General features: G+C 37.3%; 1 protein-coding gene across 1 annotated transcript in view; it reads right to left on the reverse strand.

Moving 5' to 3' along the window:
- Positions 1–10,586, reverse strand: part of pfkpa (phosphofructokinase, platelet a) — a 32,676-nt gene extending 22,090 nt beyond the window's left edge. Inside the window, 7 exon segments of the mRNA XM_051882528.1 lie at positions 2,726–2,834; positions 2,946–2,990; positions 3,139–3,304; positions 3,608–3,797; positions 5,147–5,224; positions 6,007–6,080; positions 10,320–10,586. Coding sequence (XP_051738488.1) covers positions 2,726–2,834; positions 2,946–2,990; positions 3,139–3,304; positions 3,608–3,797; positions 5,147–5,224; positions 6,007–6,080; positions 10,320–10,410 — 753 coding nt within the window. The 5' untranslated portion in view covers positions 10,411–10,586.
- Positions 10,587–11,186: the final 600 nt, after the last annotated feature.

An 11,186-nucleotide genomic window follows, 5' to 3' on the forward strand; every position in this document is an offset into this window, starting at 1 on the left:
TCAAGGACTCCAAGTGGCTGTACTGTTGTTCAAGGTCTTTAAGTCACTCTATGGTTGGTCGGCAAGTTGCTGTACTGTTGGTCAATGTCTACAATACGCTATACTGTTGTCCGAGGTCCTCAAATTGCTATGCTGTTTGTCAAAGTCTTAAAGTCAATATACTGTTGGTCAGCAAGTTGCTGTACTGTGGACTGAGGTCACCAAGTCATTGTCCATATACTGTCGGTCGAGGTTTCCAAGTTCCTATACTTTTGTTCGAGGCACCCTCGTGACTGTGTTGTTGATCAAGGTCTGGAATTGTTCGCCAAGTTGCTATACTTTTGGTTGAGGTCACCAATGCCCTGAACTGTTGGTCAAGGACTCCAAGTAGCTGTACTGTTGATCATGGTCAGCAAGTTGCTATACTTTTGGTTAAGGTTGCCAAGTCACTGACTGTATGCTGTTGGCCGAGGTTTCCAATTTGATGTACCTTTGTTCGAGGTCCCCGAGTGGCTTTGTTGTTGGGCAAGGTCTGGAATTGTTCGCCAAGTTGCTTGTACATTTGGTTGAGGTCGCCAATACCCTGAACTGTTGGTCGAGGACTCCAAGTGGCTGTACTGTTGATCATGTTCACCAAGTCGCTATACTTTTGGTTAAGGTTGTCAAGTCACTGACTGTATGCTGTTGGCCGAGGTTTCCAATTTGACGTACCTTTGTTCAAGGTCCCCAAGTGGCTTTGTTGTTGGTCAAGGTCTGGAATTGTTCGCCAAGTTGCTGTAATTTTGATTGAGGTCGCCGATGCCCTGTACTGTTGGTCAAGGTCTCTATGTGGCTGTACTGTTGTTCAAGGTATTTAAGTCACTCTATGGTTGGTCAGCAAGTTGCTGTACTGTTGGTCAATGTCTACAATTTGCTATACTGTTGTTCGAAGTCCTCAAATGGCTATGATGTTGATCAAGGTCTTAAAGTCAATATACTGTTGGTTTGCAAGTTGCTGTACTGTGGATTGAGGTCATCAAGTCATTGTCTGTATATTGTTGGTCAAGGTTTCCAAGTTGCTATACTTTTGTTCGAGGTCCTCACATGACTGTGTTGTTGGTCAAGGTCTGGAATTGTTCACCAAGTTGCTGTACTTTTGGTTGAGGTCGCCAATCCCCTGCACTGTTGGTCGAGGACACCAAGTGGCTGCACTCTTGTTCAAGGTCTTTAAGTAACTATAAGGATGGTCGGCAAGTTGCAGTACAGTTGGTCAATGTCTACAATTCGCTATATTGCTGTCTGATGTCCCAAAGTGGCTGTGCTGTTGGTCAAGGTCTTAAAGTCACTATACTGTTGATTGAGAAAAAAGTAGCTATACTGTTGATCGAAAAGTTGCTGTACTGTTGTTGTACTGTTGGTCGAGATCTCCAAGTGGCTGTCCATATGTTAGTCGAGGTCACCAAGTTGCTGTACTTTTGGTCAATGTCTACAAGTAGCTATATTGTTGTTCGATATCTCCAAGTGTCTGTGTTGTTGGTCAAGGCCTTAAAGTTACTATTTTTTTATTTTTTTGGTTTGAAAAAAATAATATACTTTTTGTTGGTCAAGGTTTAGAAGTCTCTATACCAGGGATGGCCAACGTCAGTCCTGGAGAGCCACAGTCCTGCAGAGTTTTGCTCCAACCCTAATCAAACACACCTGAACAAGCTAACCAAGGTCTTAAGGATTACTAGAAAGCTACAGGCAGGTGAGATTTTATCAAGGTTGGAACAAAACTCTGAAGGACTGTGGCTCTCCAGGTCCAGCGTTGGCCACACTTGCTTTATAGCGGTTGGTCGACAGAGCTTCACAGGGCTATGTTGTTGGTCAAGATCTTAAAGTTAATATACTGTTGATTGGCAAGTTGCTGTACCTTTGGTCAAAGTTCCAAGTCACTGTACTTTGGGTCAAGGCCAGCAAGACTAGTGGACTGCTTTTTCAACTGCTTTACTCAAATTGCTGTCAGTGTGAAATCCCTTGTACACAGTGTGGCATGTAGTAGAATTTGTAGCATGTTTTTGCAGCAAATCTTTGCATCTTTTTTTGAGTTTTATTAGAGATGGGCAACTCCAGTTCTAGAGGATTCCAGATTTTTGCTCTCTCCCTTTGAAAACATTCAGTACTCACATCCTTGACTATACTAGAAGTAATAGCTTTTCCATGTCTGTCAATGGCTCCTTCAGCAACTATGATTATGTTCAACCTTGAACCTCTGGATCGAGTCTGGTGCGGTGAACACATTTGTTCCACAAAAACATAGGCATGTTACAAAAAGAATATGCTCAAATAAACAATACATTTTGGGGCTAGTGGAAAAATGATTAATTTTACACAGATGACTCTGGGATAATTACCTTATTTAATCTGTAAATGTGTATGTACTGTATAACCAATGTTGATGAGTAGTGATGCTGTTAAATTATTATTTTTTTAGTAGTGTGTCTGTTTACTTAACTGAGCAAGCTACGTCTCTAAGTAGTGATGGAAAGCAATAAATTTTAATTAACTTTCTACTTTATCATAAGTTACTTAATAAGCTACCATTTTAGAGTCACTTCCCCAACACTGTGTACAACCACAAGCATACTTTAATGGTTTTGACAATTTTCCAGGTAAAAAAACTAGTAAGAATTGATCTGAATGAAAATGTGAGCACTTATAACATAAGAAGTATATCAAGTGTGTGCTGCATGTAGATTTACTGAGAAGTGATGTATTTTTGTTTTACCGCAGAGAGTTTTTCACACATTTTCTCTTCCCAGCCATCCTCAGGGGGCATTTCAGGAATCAACACCCAGTCAGCCCCACATGCCAGGGCACTCACCAATGCCAGATAGCTTCAAATACAAGCGCATACAGATACAATATATAGAATACAGTCTTGATTTGGCCATGCCATTAATATGTTTTTGGCCAAAATAGCTGGTAATAATATGAAATAATCTTACCCACAATGCCTGCCCATCACCTCCAGCACGAATGTCCTCTGGTGACTGTAAGCCACAAAAAAAAAAAAAAAAAAAAAAAAAAATGATTAGCCAATAAATGGGAATCATTCAAAAATAGGCATATTATTTCACAAGAAACACCTGGTACATCTGGTAACTTTTTATTCTGCTTTGTTATGGACTGTTGAAGTACCTCTGAGCTGTAGTCATGATCGCATCCACCACCTCGATGATTCTGTGAAGGGCTGAGTCTGTTCCTATTGTCATGTCGGTGCCACAGAAGTCATTGTCAATAGAGCCCACCATGCCAACAATGTGAAGAGCAGAGTATTTCTGAGACGCTTCCTCGTCAATCAGACCTACAATAAAAAAATAAATAAAAAAACAGCAACAAACTGCAATGTAAAAGCTTTTAAGATCAAATTCTCTGTCAGATCTCTATCTGCTCTGTTTGATCTTTATTTTTTGGCTAATTTAAGCCTAATTGAAATCATAAAAAGTTCTTGACTGATATTTTCAAAACTCATATCAATTCAAGTAAAGGTTTTAAAATGCTAAAATGCTTTGTATGTAAATTTGTATGTAAAACAAACAACATCCTAAATAAACTATTTTTTTATTTGTTTGTTTTTTTTTACTATTGTGTCGTCTGCAGGTCATACCTTGCTGGACCAGCTCTGCCAGCAGGCCGCTCCACTCCTCTCTGAAGAGATTGGCCCCGGTCAAGCTGCCGTCTCCTCCAATCACGCACAGGTTGGTGATGCCCCTCTGCACCAGGTTATGAGCTGCCTTCAGACGACCCTCGCGCGAGCGAAAATCTTTGCATCGTGCGCTGCCGATAACAGTGCCGCCCTGAAACACAATCACACAAAATCTTAACCACTGTAAACATGCGATTGAAAAGGTATTGGCCCATTATTTGGTGTTTGCTGAATGGTCAGAGCACCCTGTGACATTTAAATGCATCAATTTCTCCTTGTGAGATCACGGGTGGTCATGATTGCAGGGTCTCTGCTGGGTTTTAAAAACAAATTTAAGGTTTTTAAGACTTTAGAACTTATAAAATTAATAACATATGGGTAAGGTAGGGCAATGTCTATGTTAACATCCTAAACCGTAAAATGACTGTAATTATGATGATTTTAACAATGCAAATTAAAATAATACTAGTTTTGACAAAGCCAAAAACTTTTATAAAATGATAAACCTCACATTCCAGTCTTTAAACTCTGTCTTTAACTCTGTAAACTAGTCCTGCGGCACGCTATCAGAGTTCCTCTGAAACCCTCCACCTCCCCCAGCTCTACCTGCCTAGATCTGCTATGGGATTTATGTATGCCTATTTATGCAGCAGCAGCAGCTTATCTTACATGCTCACAGCAGCATGTCGGTGTATCTATTAGCAGTTGCAAGTCCATACATACAGCAGCAATAATCAGCAGCAGCAGCATAGCAGATCTAGTCCAACAAGACCAAATATATTAACATTGCCATAATCAAAAACATGCTAAAACTATTTCGAGAGTTTTCATGGTTGAAATGACTATATGTATATTCATTTAAAAATATATGATTATATATGTGATTCTATATTTTATGTATACCTTGTTTATGCACATTAACTTTTTTTCGATGTCTGCATAAAAAATATGGGTTGATTTTCACGTTGGTCTGAACTAAAACAGCAGACGGGCTGAATGAAAATGTAAATCCACTCTCGACGGTAGGTGGCGCTGGTAACCCGTTTACAAAGGAACGAAGTTTATTAGAATGAGGCGAAAAGTTTGCATCTATGATATAAACACCATGAGGTAAACACTGTCATAATTCATCAAGAGTTGATCATAAGCAATCGCTTGGCATAAATACATGGTATTCATTGCGAGCTGCTCTGAAACCGACAGCCTGTAGAATGTGCAACAGCGCTGCATTTTTACTTTTAATCATGCATCGCTAACATTTAACATTTAAGTTTATTAACAATCACGTTAAGTTGTATTGTGATTCCTGTTGTCCTATCCCCACATACCTCTTGAAATCATAATTAAGACTTTTCTTAAATCATTTAAGATATTTGAGACTTTTATATGGCCTTAAATTTTATCAAACTCGTGGGGACCATGAATATTAACTGGTAACCTTGTGACAGTACTAGCAGAGGTATGTGCTTTGAGGAGCCGTATGAATCTCATCACACTCACCACTTGCAGCATGCTGGACACGCTTTCCCATGACGCCTCCTTGATGTTGTCGCCTCCATCCACCATACCCTGATAACCCTGTAAGAGACACACAAACACACAGTTAAAATCCCTCCTCCTCCTATCCTTCAGTGACCTCTTAGTCACCAGAAATGAATACAATTCTCCAGGTAATCATATGAACCAGCTTACTGAGATTGGCAGGCAATGCTCTGGCTTGGCAAAGACTGTGTTTACAAAATGTCTCTACATGGCACGATCTCGATATTAAAGGTGACGTGTGTCATTTCTGCATCATTAGTAGCACTTGCAAATGCTTGCCTTAGCAAACAATTTACCAAATGACACGTTTCACCTTTAAGAATGAGGGTGGAATCAGGAGAAAATGGATGTGTGGGTTTCTTCACTTAAGCCGTTGCATAAGAGCACAGTGGGCGAAGATATTTGGCCTATCACAGCCAGACATCTCGGGACTTACATGCCATGTGATGCTGATGGAAAAATCATGTTTATATGAGGCCAGATATATGAGCCTTCAATTCAAAACAGTTCTGCTATGCCAATAACTCTAAGTAGATTAATATTATTTATAATCCATGACTTATTTAACTAAAAAGGCTGTGTGTATTCATAATACGTCTTGAGTAGTAACATTTTTATATTGGCAATAAATGGTTGGCCATTTGGAAAGGGTGAACGGCAACATTGAGAGCCATTAGACTCGTATGTTATACAGCACTGACATACACACCAGTTTGTCTTATTAATGTTTACACATCAATATAAATGTATACAGCTTGTAAAGACATACCAGTCTTCTAGTATCATCTGAATTCTGTATGAATGAACTTGAGACAGACCTCATGAACGAAATAGACTTTGGCTCCTACGTAGATTCCCATACGGACAACAGCCCGGACAGCAGCATTCATCCCTGGATGAAGAGAAACACCAGACAAATCGCTTTATAGTGGGATATCTATATCATCATAATACTGGGAAAACAGGTTAGAACTGACTATTTGCACTTGATATTGTAATTTGAGGATTACCGGAATATTGAGCATATTATAAAACCGTGTCGGCCTCTCTGAAGGCATTTTCTGCCATATTTGGTCAACTGTTGCTAGCCTCCTCCTATAATAACTCACTCAGACCTCTCTGTGTGAACAATGGGTTAAAAATATAGATTTCAATCTCAATCCAGTCCTTCTGTGTGCTAGAGTGATGTTTATAACATAAAAACTATCTGGTTTAATATCATTTGCAACATTTGCTCACTGAAATCTACACTGCTGCTAATAGGCAACACATTACAACTGACTGGGAAGAAATGAGTAAGAAAGAACCAGTGTGAAAAGCAGATCAGCTCAATTTCTTAAAAAACAAAAACACAGTTTAAGGATAAATATTGTAGGTGATTAAATTTCAGCAGATTCAAGAAAGAATTTGTATTAAAGCGACAGTAACCCAAAAAATAAAATGAATTCATAATTCACTCAACTCTATGACTTTTTTTCTTTTGTGAAATACAGAAAAAGAGAAAACGTGAAAATTGATTTCCATGTTCTTTTCTATGTAATTTCAAAAAACAGCAACTGGAGCTTTCAAGCTTCAAAAAGGAGGCAAAAGCACCATAACATCAGTCCATAAGACTCATGCACTACATTCCTAGTCCTCTGAATTCATATAATAGCTTTATGTGACAAACAAGCTGTCATTCATGTCATTATTAACTGATAATCTTCACGTTAAGTTTGGATGCGAATGCTTAGCATTTGCATACAGCCAAATGTGTAGCCTTTTACAGTACAGTCGATCTGATAGTGTGCGCAAACACAGGCGCTCGACACATGCGCACTAGAAAGTTTCATATTTGTCCAGTGTCTATGCCATTTCTCTCCAGAAGTTATTATAGATAAGAATGTCTTTATACTCATATAAACTAGAGTTTAAGTAAGTATTAAGGAATTTTCAAACTAAGGAGTGCTACAGTAGGTGGTCCGTGGAAGAGTTTAGATAAAAACAGTGTGCAAAAAATAAAAAATAAATAAATAAAAATAAGATTAATCTAAATAAATGAATCTTATTGAAATAAATGAAAAATAAACAAGTACATTTTTATTTAAATAAACATAAATAAAAAATGTTTAATTAAAATACATTTAAAATAATATATATATATATATATATATATATTAAAATAAATAATACAATTTGATACATTTTATTACATAATTAATCAATACTTTTGATTACAATTATTTGATAAAAATAAATAATTTAATAAAATACATCTAACTTACTTCTTACAGTACAGTTCTACAGTGGAAAAAAAAATGCAATGATGTAATGTAATACAAACTAAATTTATTTTTTTTACAGTATTTCACAGTATTAATTGGGTCTTTTATACGTGATAATAAATATATAGCTTTATAAATATATAGCTATATAAATTTTAGGGGGTTGCTTGCATGTAGATGATCGTATTTGGGGGTCTGTGATAAAAGATTGAATAGCCCTGCCCTAGTAAGAACCGAAGTATACATTAGATTTTGCAAGGAAAACAATCTTCATTTCATATGTTTTCCCCTTTATTTTGTGTTCTGTGGGAGAAATGAAATCATATGGGAAGAACAATGCTTGATGGTTTAGGTGCTCAACAGTCTCTTTGATATGCTAGTTTGTGTTCCTCCTACAATGCAAGTCTTTGGGATTTCCACCTGTTTCATTGTTCGCCAGACAAAATATTAAGATTGATGTCAGAAGAGACTTCTAGCTGCCCTACAGGTGCGGAAAAAACTCAAATCAATGACTGAATGACTGAAAATCTAATGTATACTTCAGTGGTGTCACCATGAGCTCAATCTTTTGAGTCTGTCACTGTCTGTCAGTTTATCTAAACAGACAAAGAATGCAGTCCTGATATGTATGTCCTGCAGCTGCTTTAAAGATCTAAAGTGTCAGCGAGTAAATTCATCTATAACATCTACTGAGTGACTGAGAAACATGCAGGTACACAAGCCACTGAACTGACTAATATTGCATGTAAGTTTCATCAGATAAGAGTCACTACAGAAGTGACACATGGCATCTATGATGACTCATTAAATACTATGAAATTATATGTGCATTTTTCCACACAGTAACTTACAAAACTAGAACATTTGCATTTCTCACATGAGCTGCAGTGAAGTCCCTTGTTCAAAAAGAAGTACACTTTTTTTTAGCATACTTCTAAAAAGAGTACTTATTACAGAAATAATATGCTTACAAACACTATACTTAAGTGTGAACTGAATGTAATGTTTTCAGACACAACTGCATATTAATAGCAATTAAATAAACATGTATTATAATTGAAATTTATATTTAACTCAATTAGCTGAACTTTAGAGTGTTTCAACCCACTTAAATATGACTTGTTTATATGTAATTTCATAATTACTTTATTGAATTGTGAATAAGTTACAGTGTAGCCTACATCCACATGTAAACTAAAATATACTTCACTGTCATTTCTAATGAAACTTGTAGGTCATATAGATAGATAGATACTTTACATGTGCTTCATTATGTTACATGAAAATAAGCGTACAACAAAAAATTAAATCATGAAAAAATGATTAGCCTACAAAGTGCTCTTTTTAAAAGTCTACTTAAGTATGTTAAGAAACATAGTCGTGACAGTGTACTCTCTTTAAGTACACTTAGGTGGCCTTTTATTTAATTATTTTTATATGAAGTGCAGTTTCTTAAAATATACTTTTAAGATTTGAGGTACAAGAGCACATTCAATATAATTAAGCACACTCCTCTTAAAGGAGTGCCTGAAATTGTCTCATAAACTAGATATAGGCATTTCTAAAGAAACTTAATCTTTGCAAGGTGGTTATAAAAGTGCACTTCATGCACTAACCGCTTTTATTATTATTTTAATATTACTGAATCATCCTGACTAGATTGGGTTACACAGAAGTCATTTTAAAGGTCAAATCAGGTAGAAACATCCTCTTAAGGTATTCAATGCTCGTATTCAATTCTTACAGCAAAGGTACGATGCTTTACATGACTGAGTGAAACGTGACTTTGGTTTATAATGTTGGTCACATGACTCAGTTTCCTGTTACGTATATCGCCGGCTCAAACGCAGCTCCTCACCCTCACGTACGCATCCTGTATACACGCTACACCGCTAAAGTCACCTAAACTCACCTCTTCTTCACAAAATCACTTAATGAAGAAACAAATATGACTTTTAAAAAGAATCTGCACGCGATAAACACGCCAAAGTGACTGTGAAAAGCGCGGCAATTTCCTGGTTGAAGGCGCAAAATCTTCATATCGATGATTGACAGACAGAAAAGCGCTGATATGAGGTAAAAGATATGGTGATTATTAATATTAAGCTAACATAAGCTAGCATCCGAATCTTTTAGGCTCGATGGTGGCAGTGAAGACATGCTACGTGATCTTCGTGAAGGTCACATGATTCCGCAATGCAGTGACATGCATTTAAACAGGAATAAATGCTATTCAGTCACACCTACATAGGCTAATAGAGATGTAAGGAAAAGCTGTCCGTTATATGACAGAAATGAAAGCTTCACTGACATCTATAATGTGGCAGGAGGAGCCCAAATGTATTTAGTGTATGATTTGCTTCATCACCATCACCATCATCATCATCTCAACCTGCATTTTTACTAATATTAACCAGTCTGAACCATAGACTGTAAAATAGAGGTCTGAACAGCCAGCTGTGGTGAATCTAAATGATGACAGACACTACGAAACGTTAACCATGTGACATTCAAACGTATCGCAACGCATGATCTATGACCTTGTGATTATCTGATGGTCACGTTTCCATCCCTTCAGACCCTCAAGGGCCATTTCATCCATCCTAACGAGAAGCAAATCTAAGTATGAGGTTATAACAAAGTTGCAATTATACAGTGCAGCTGATATAATGACGGAACAGTCCGTGTAACACTGATAATCGTGAATCGCACTGTACAATATATTCAGCATCAGATGTCATAACGATACAATGTAGAGATCATTATGAACACTTTAACTGAATATAACACTGATAAACAGGAGTTTAAAGTTATACAACATAGGCAAACGATCATGAGATGTCTCTATGATACCAGTGTAATGTTACCTTGCGCATCTCCTCCGCTCGTCAGCACTGCTATGGCTTTCCCAGCGCCCGTCAGGTTCTCAAAGAACTTCTTATTGTCTGGCTGAGCCATTTTCCCTTTTGATATTTATAATGTGTTAAAACTATAATTAATAAATTAAATTCTATACGAAAGTGTGCCGGTTGGGGGACTCTATCCTCCCCTCTCCTCTTCTCTTTCCAGCGGTCTCCTCCTGCACGTCCTCTCCTCAACCTGCATCAACAGTCCCTGTGACTGACAGCATTCTCAGCCAATGGCTGATCAGATCACGCATTCTTGTCAGAATGTTGACCAATAGTAGACGCTCTCGGCGACGTTTCCGTGTGGTATGAAAGATGATGTAGGCGGGACGATAATTTTGCATTGGACAAATATGGTCCTGCAACTATATCCGCTAACTGTGAACATTTAAATTACAGTAAGTTTATCTCTGGCATCCGAGATTTGCTCTTATAATTTTGTTTACCGTACAAATAAATTAGAAATTAAAATTAACATTGGCGTTATTACAATCGTGCTAGTCATTTTAGTAGCTTTTAAACCGTTGTTTTTAGAGTATGCTGTCGTCTGTTGGTTAGTATAAGAACTGCAAGGGAATTTCCATTGGAGAAGCATCAGTCACAGTCCCAGGCCTGTGATGTGTGCTGTAATTTTCATGCTGTATGTCTTCTTGAAAAGAATAAATGACAACAAATACCGTTTTGAAACAAGTTGTTTCTAAGAATGAAGACCATATTCACACATATACACATACACACACACACACACACACACACACACACATATATATATATATATATATATAATTGTTGGTTTAGCTTAAAAAAGTAAGTTATCTGGTTGCCTTA

This window comes from Ctenopharyngodon idella, chromosome 23 (assembly GCF_019924925.1).
Source record: "Ctenopharyngodon idella isolate HZGC_01 chromosome 23, HZGC01, whole genome shotgun sequence".
NCBI lineage: Eukaryota > Metazoa > Chordata > Actinopteri > Cypriniformes > Xenocyprididae > Ctenopharyngodon > Ctenopharyngodon idella.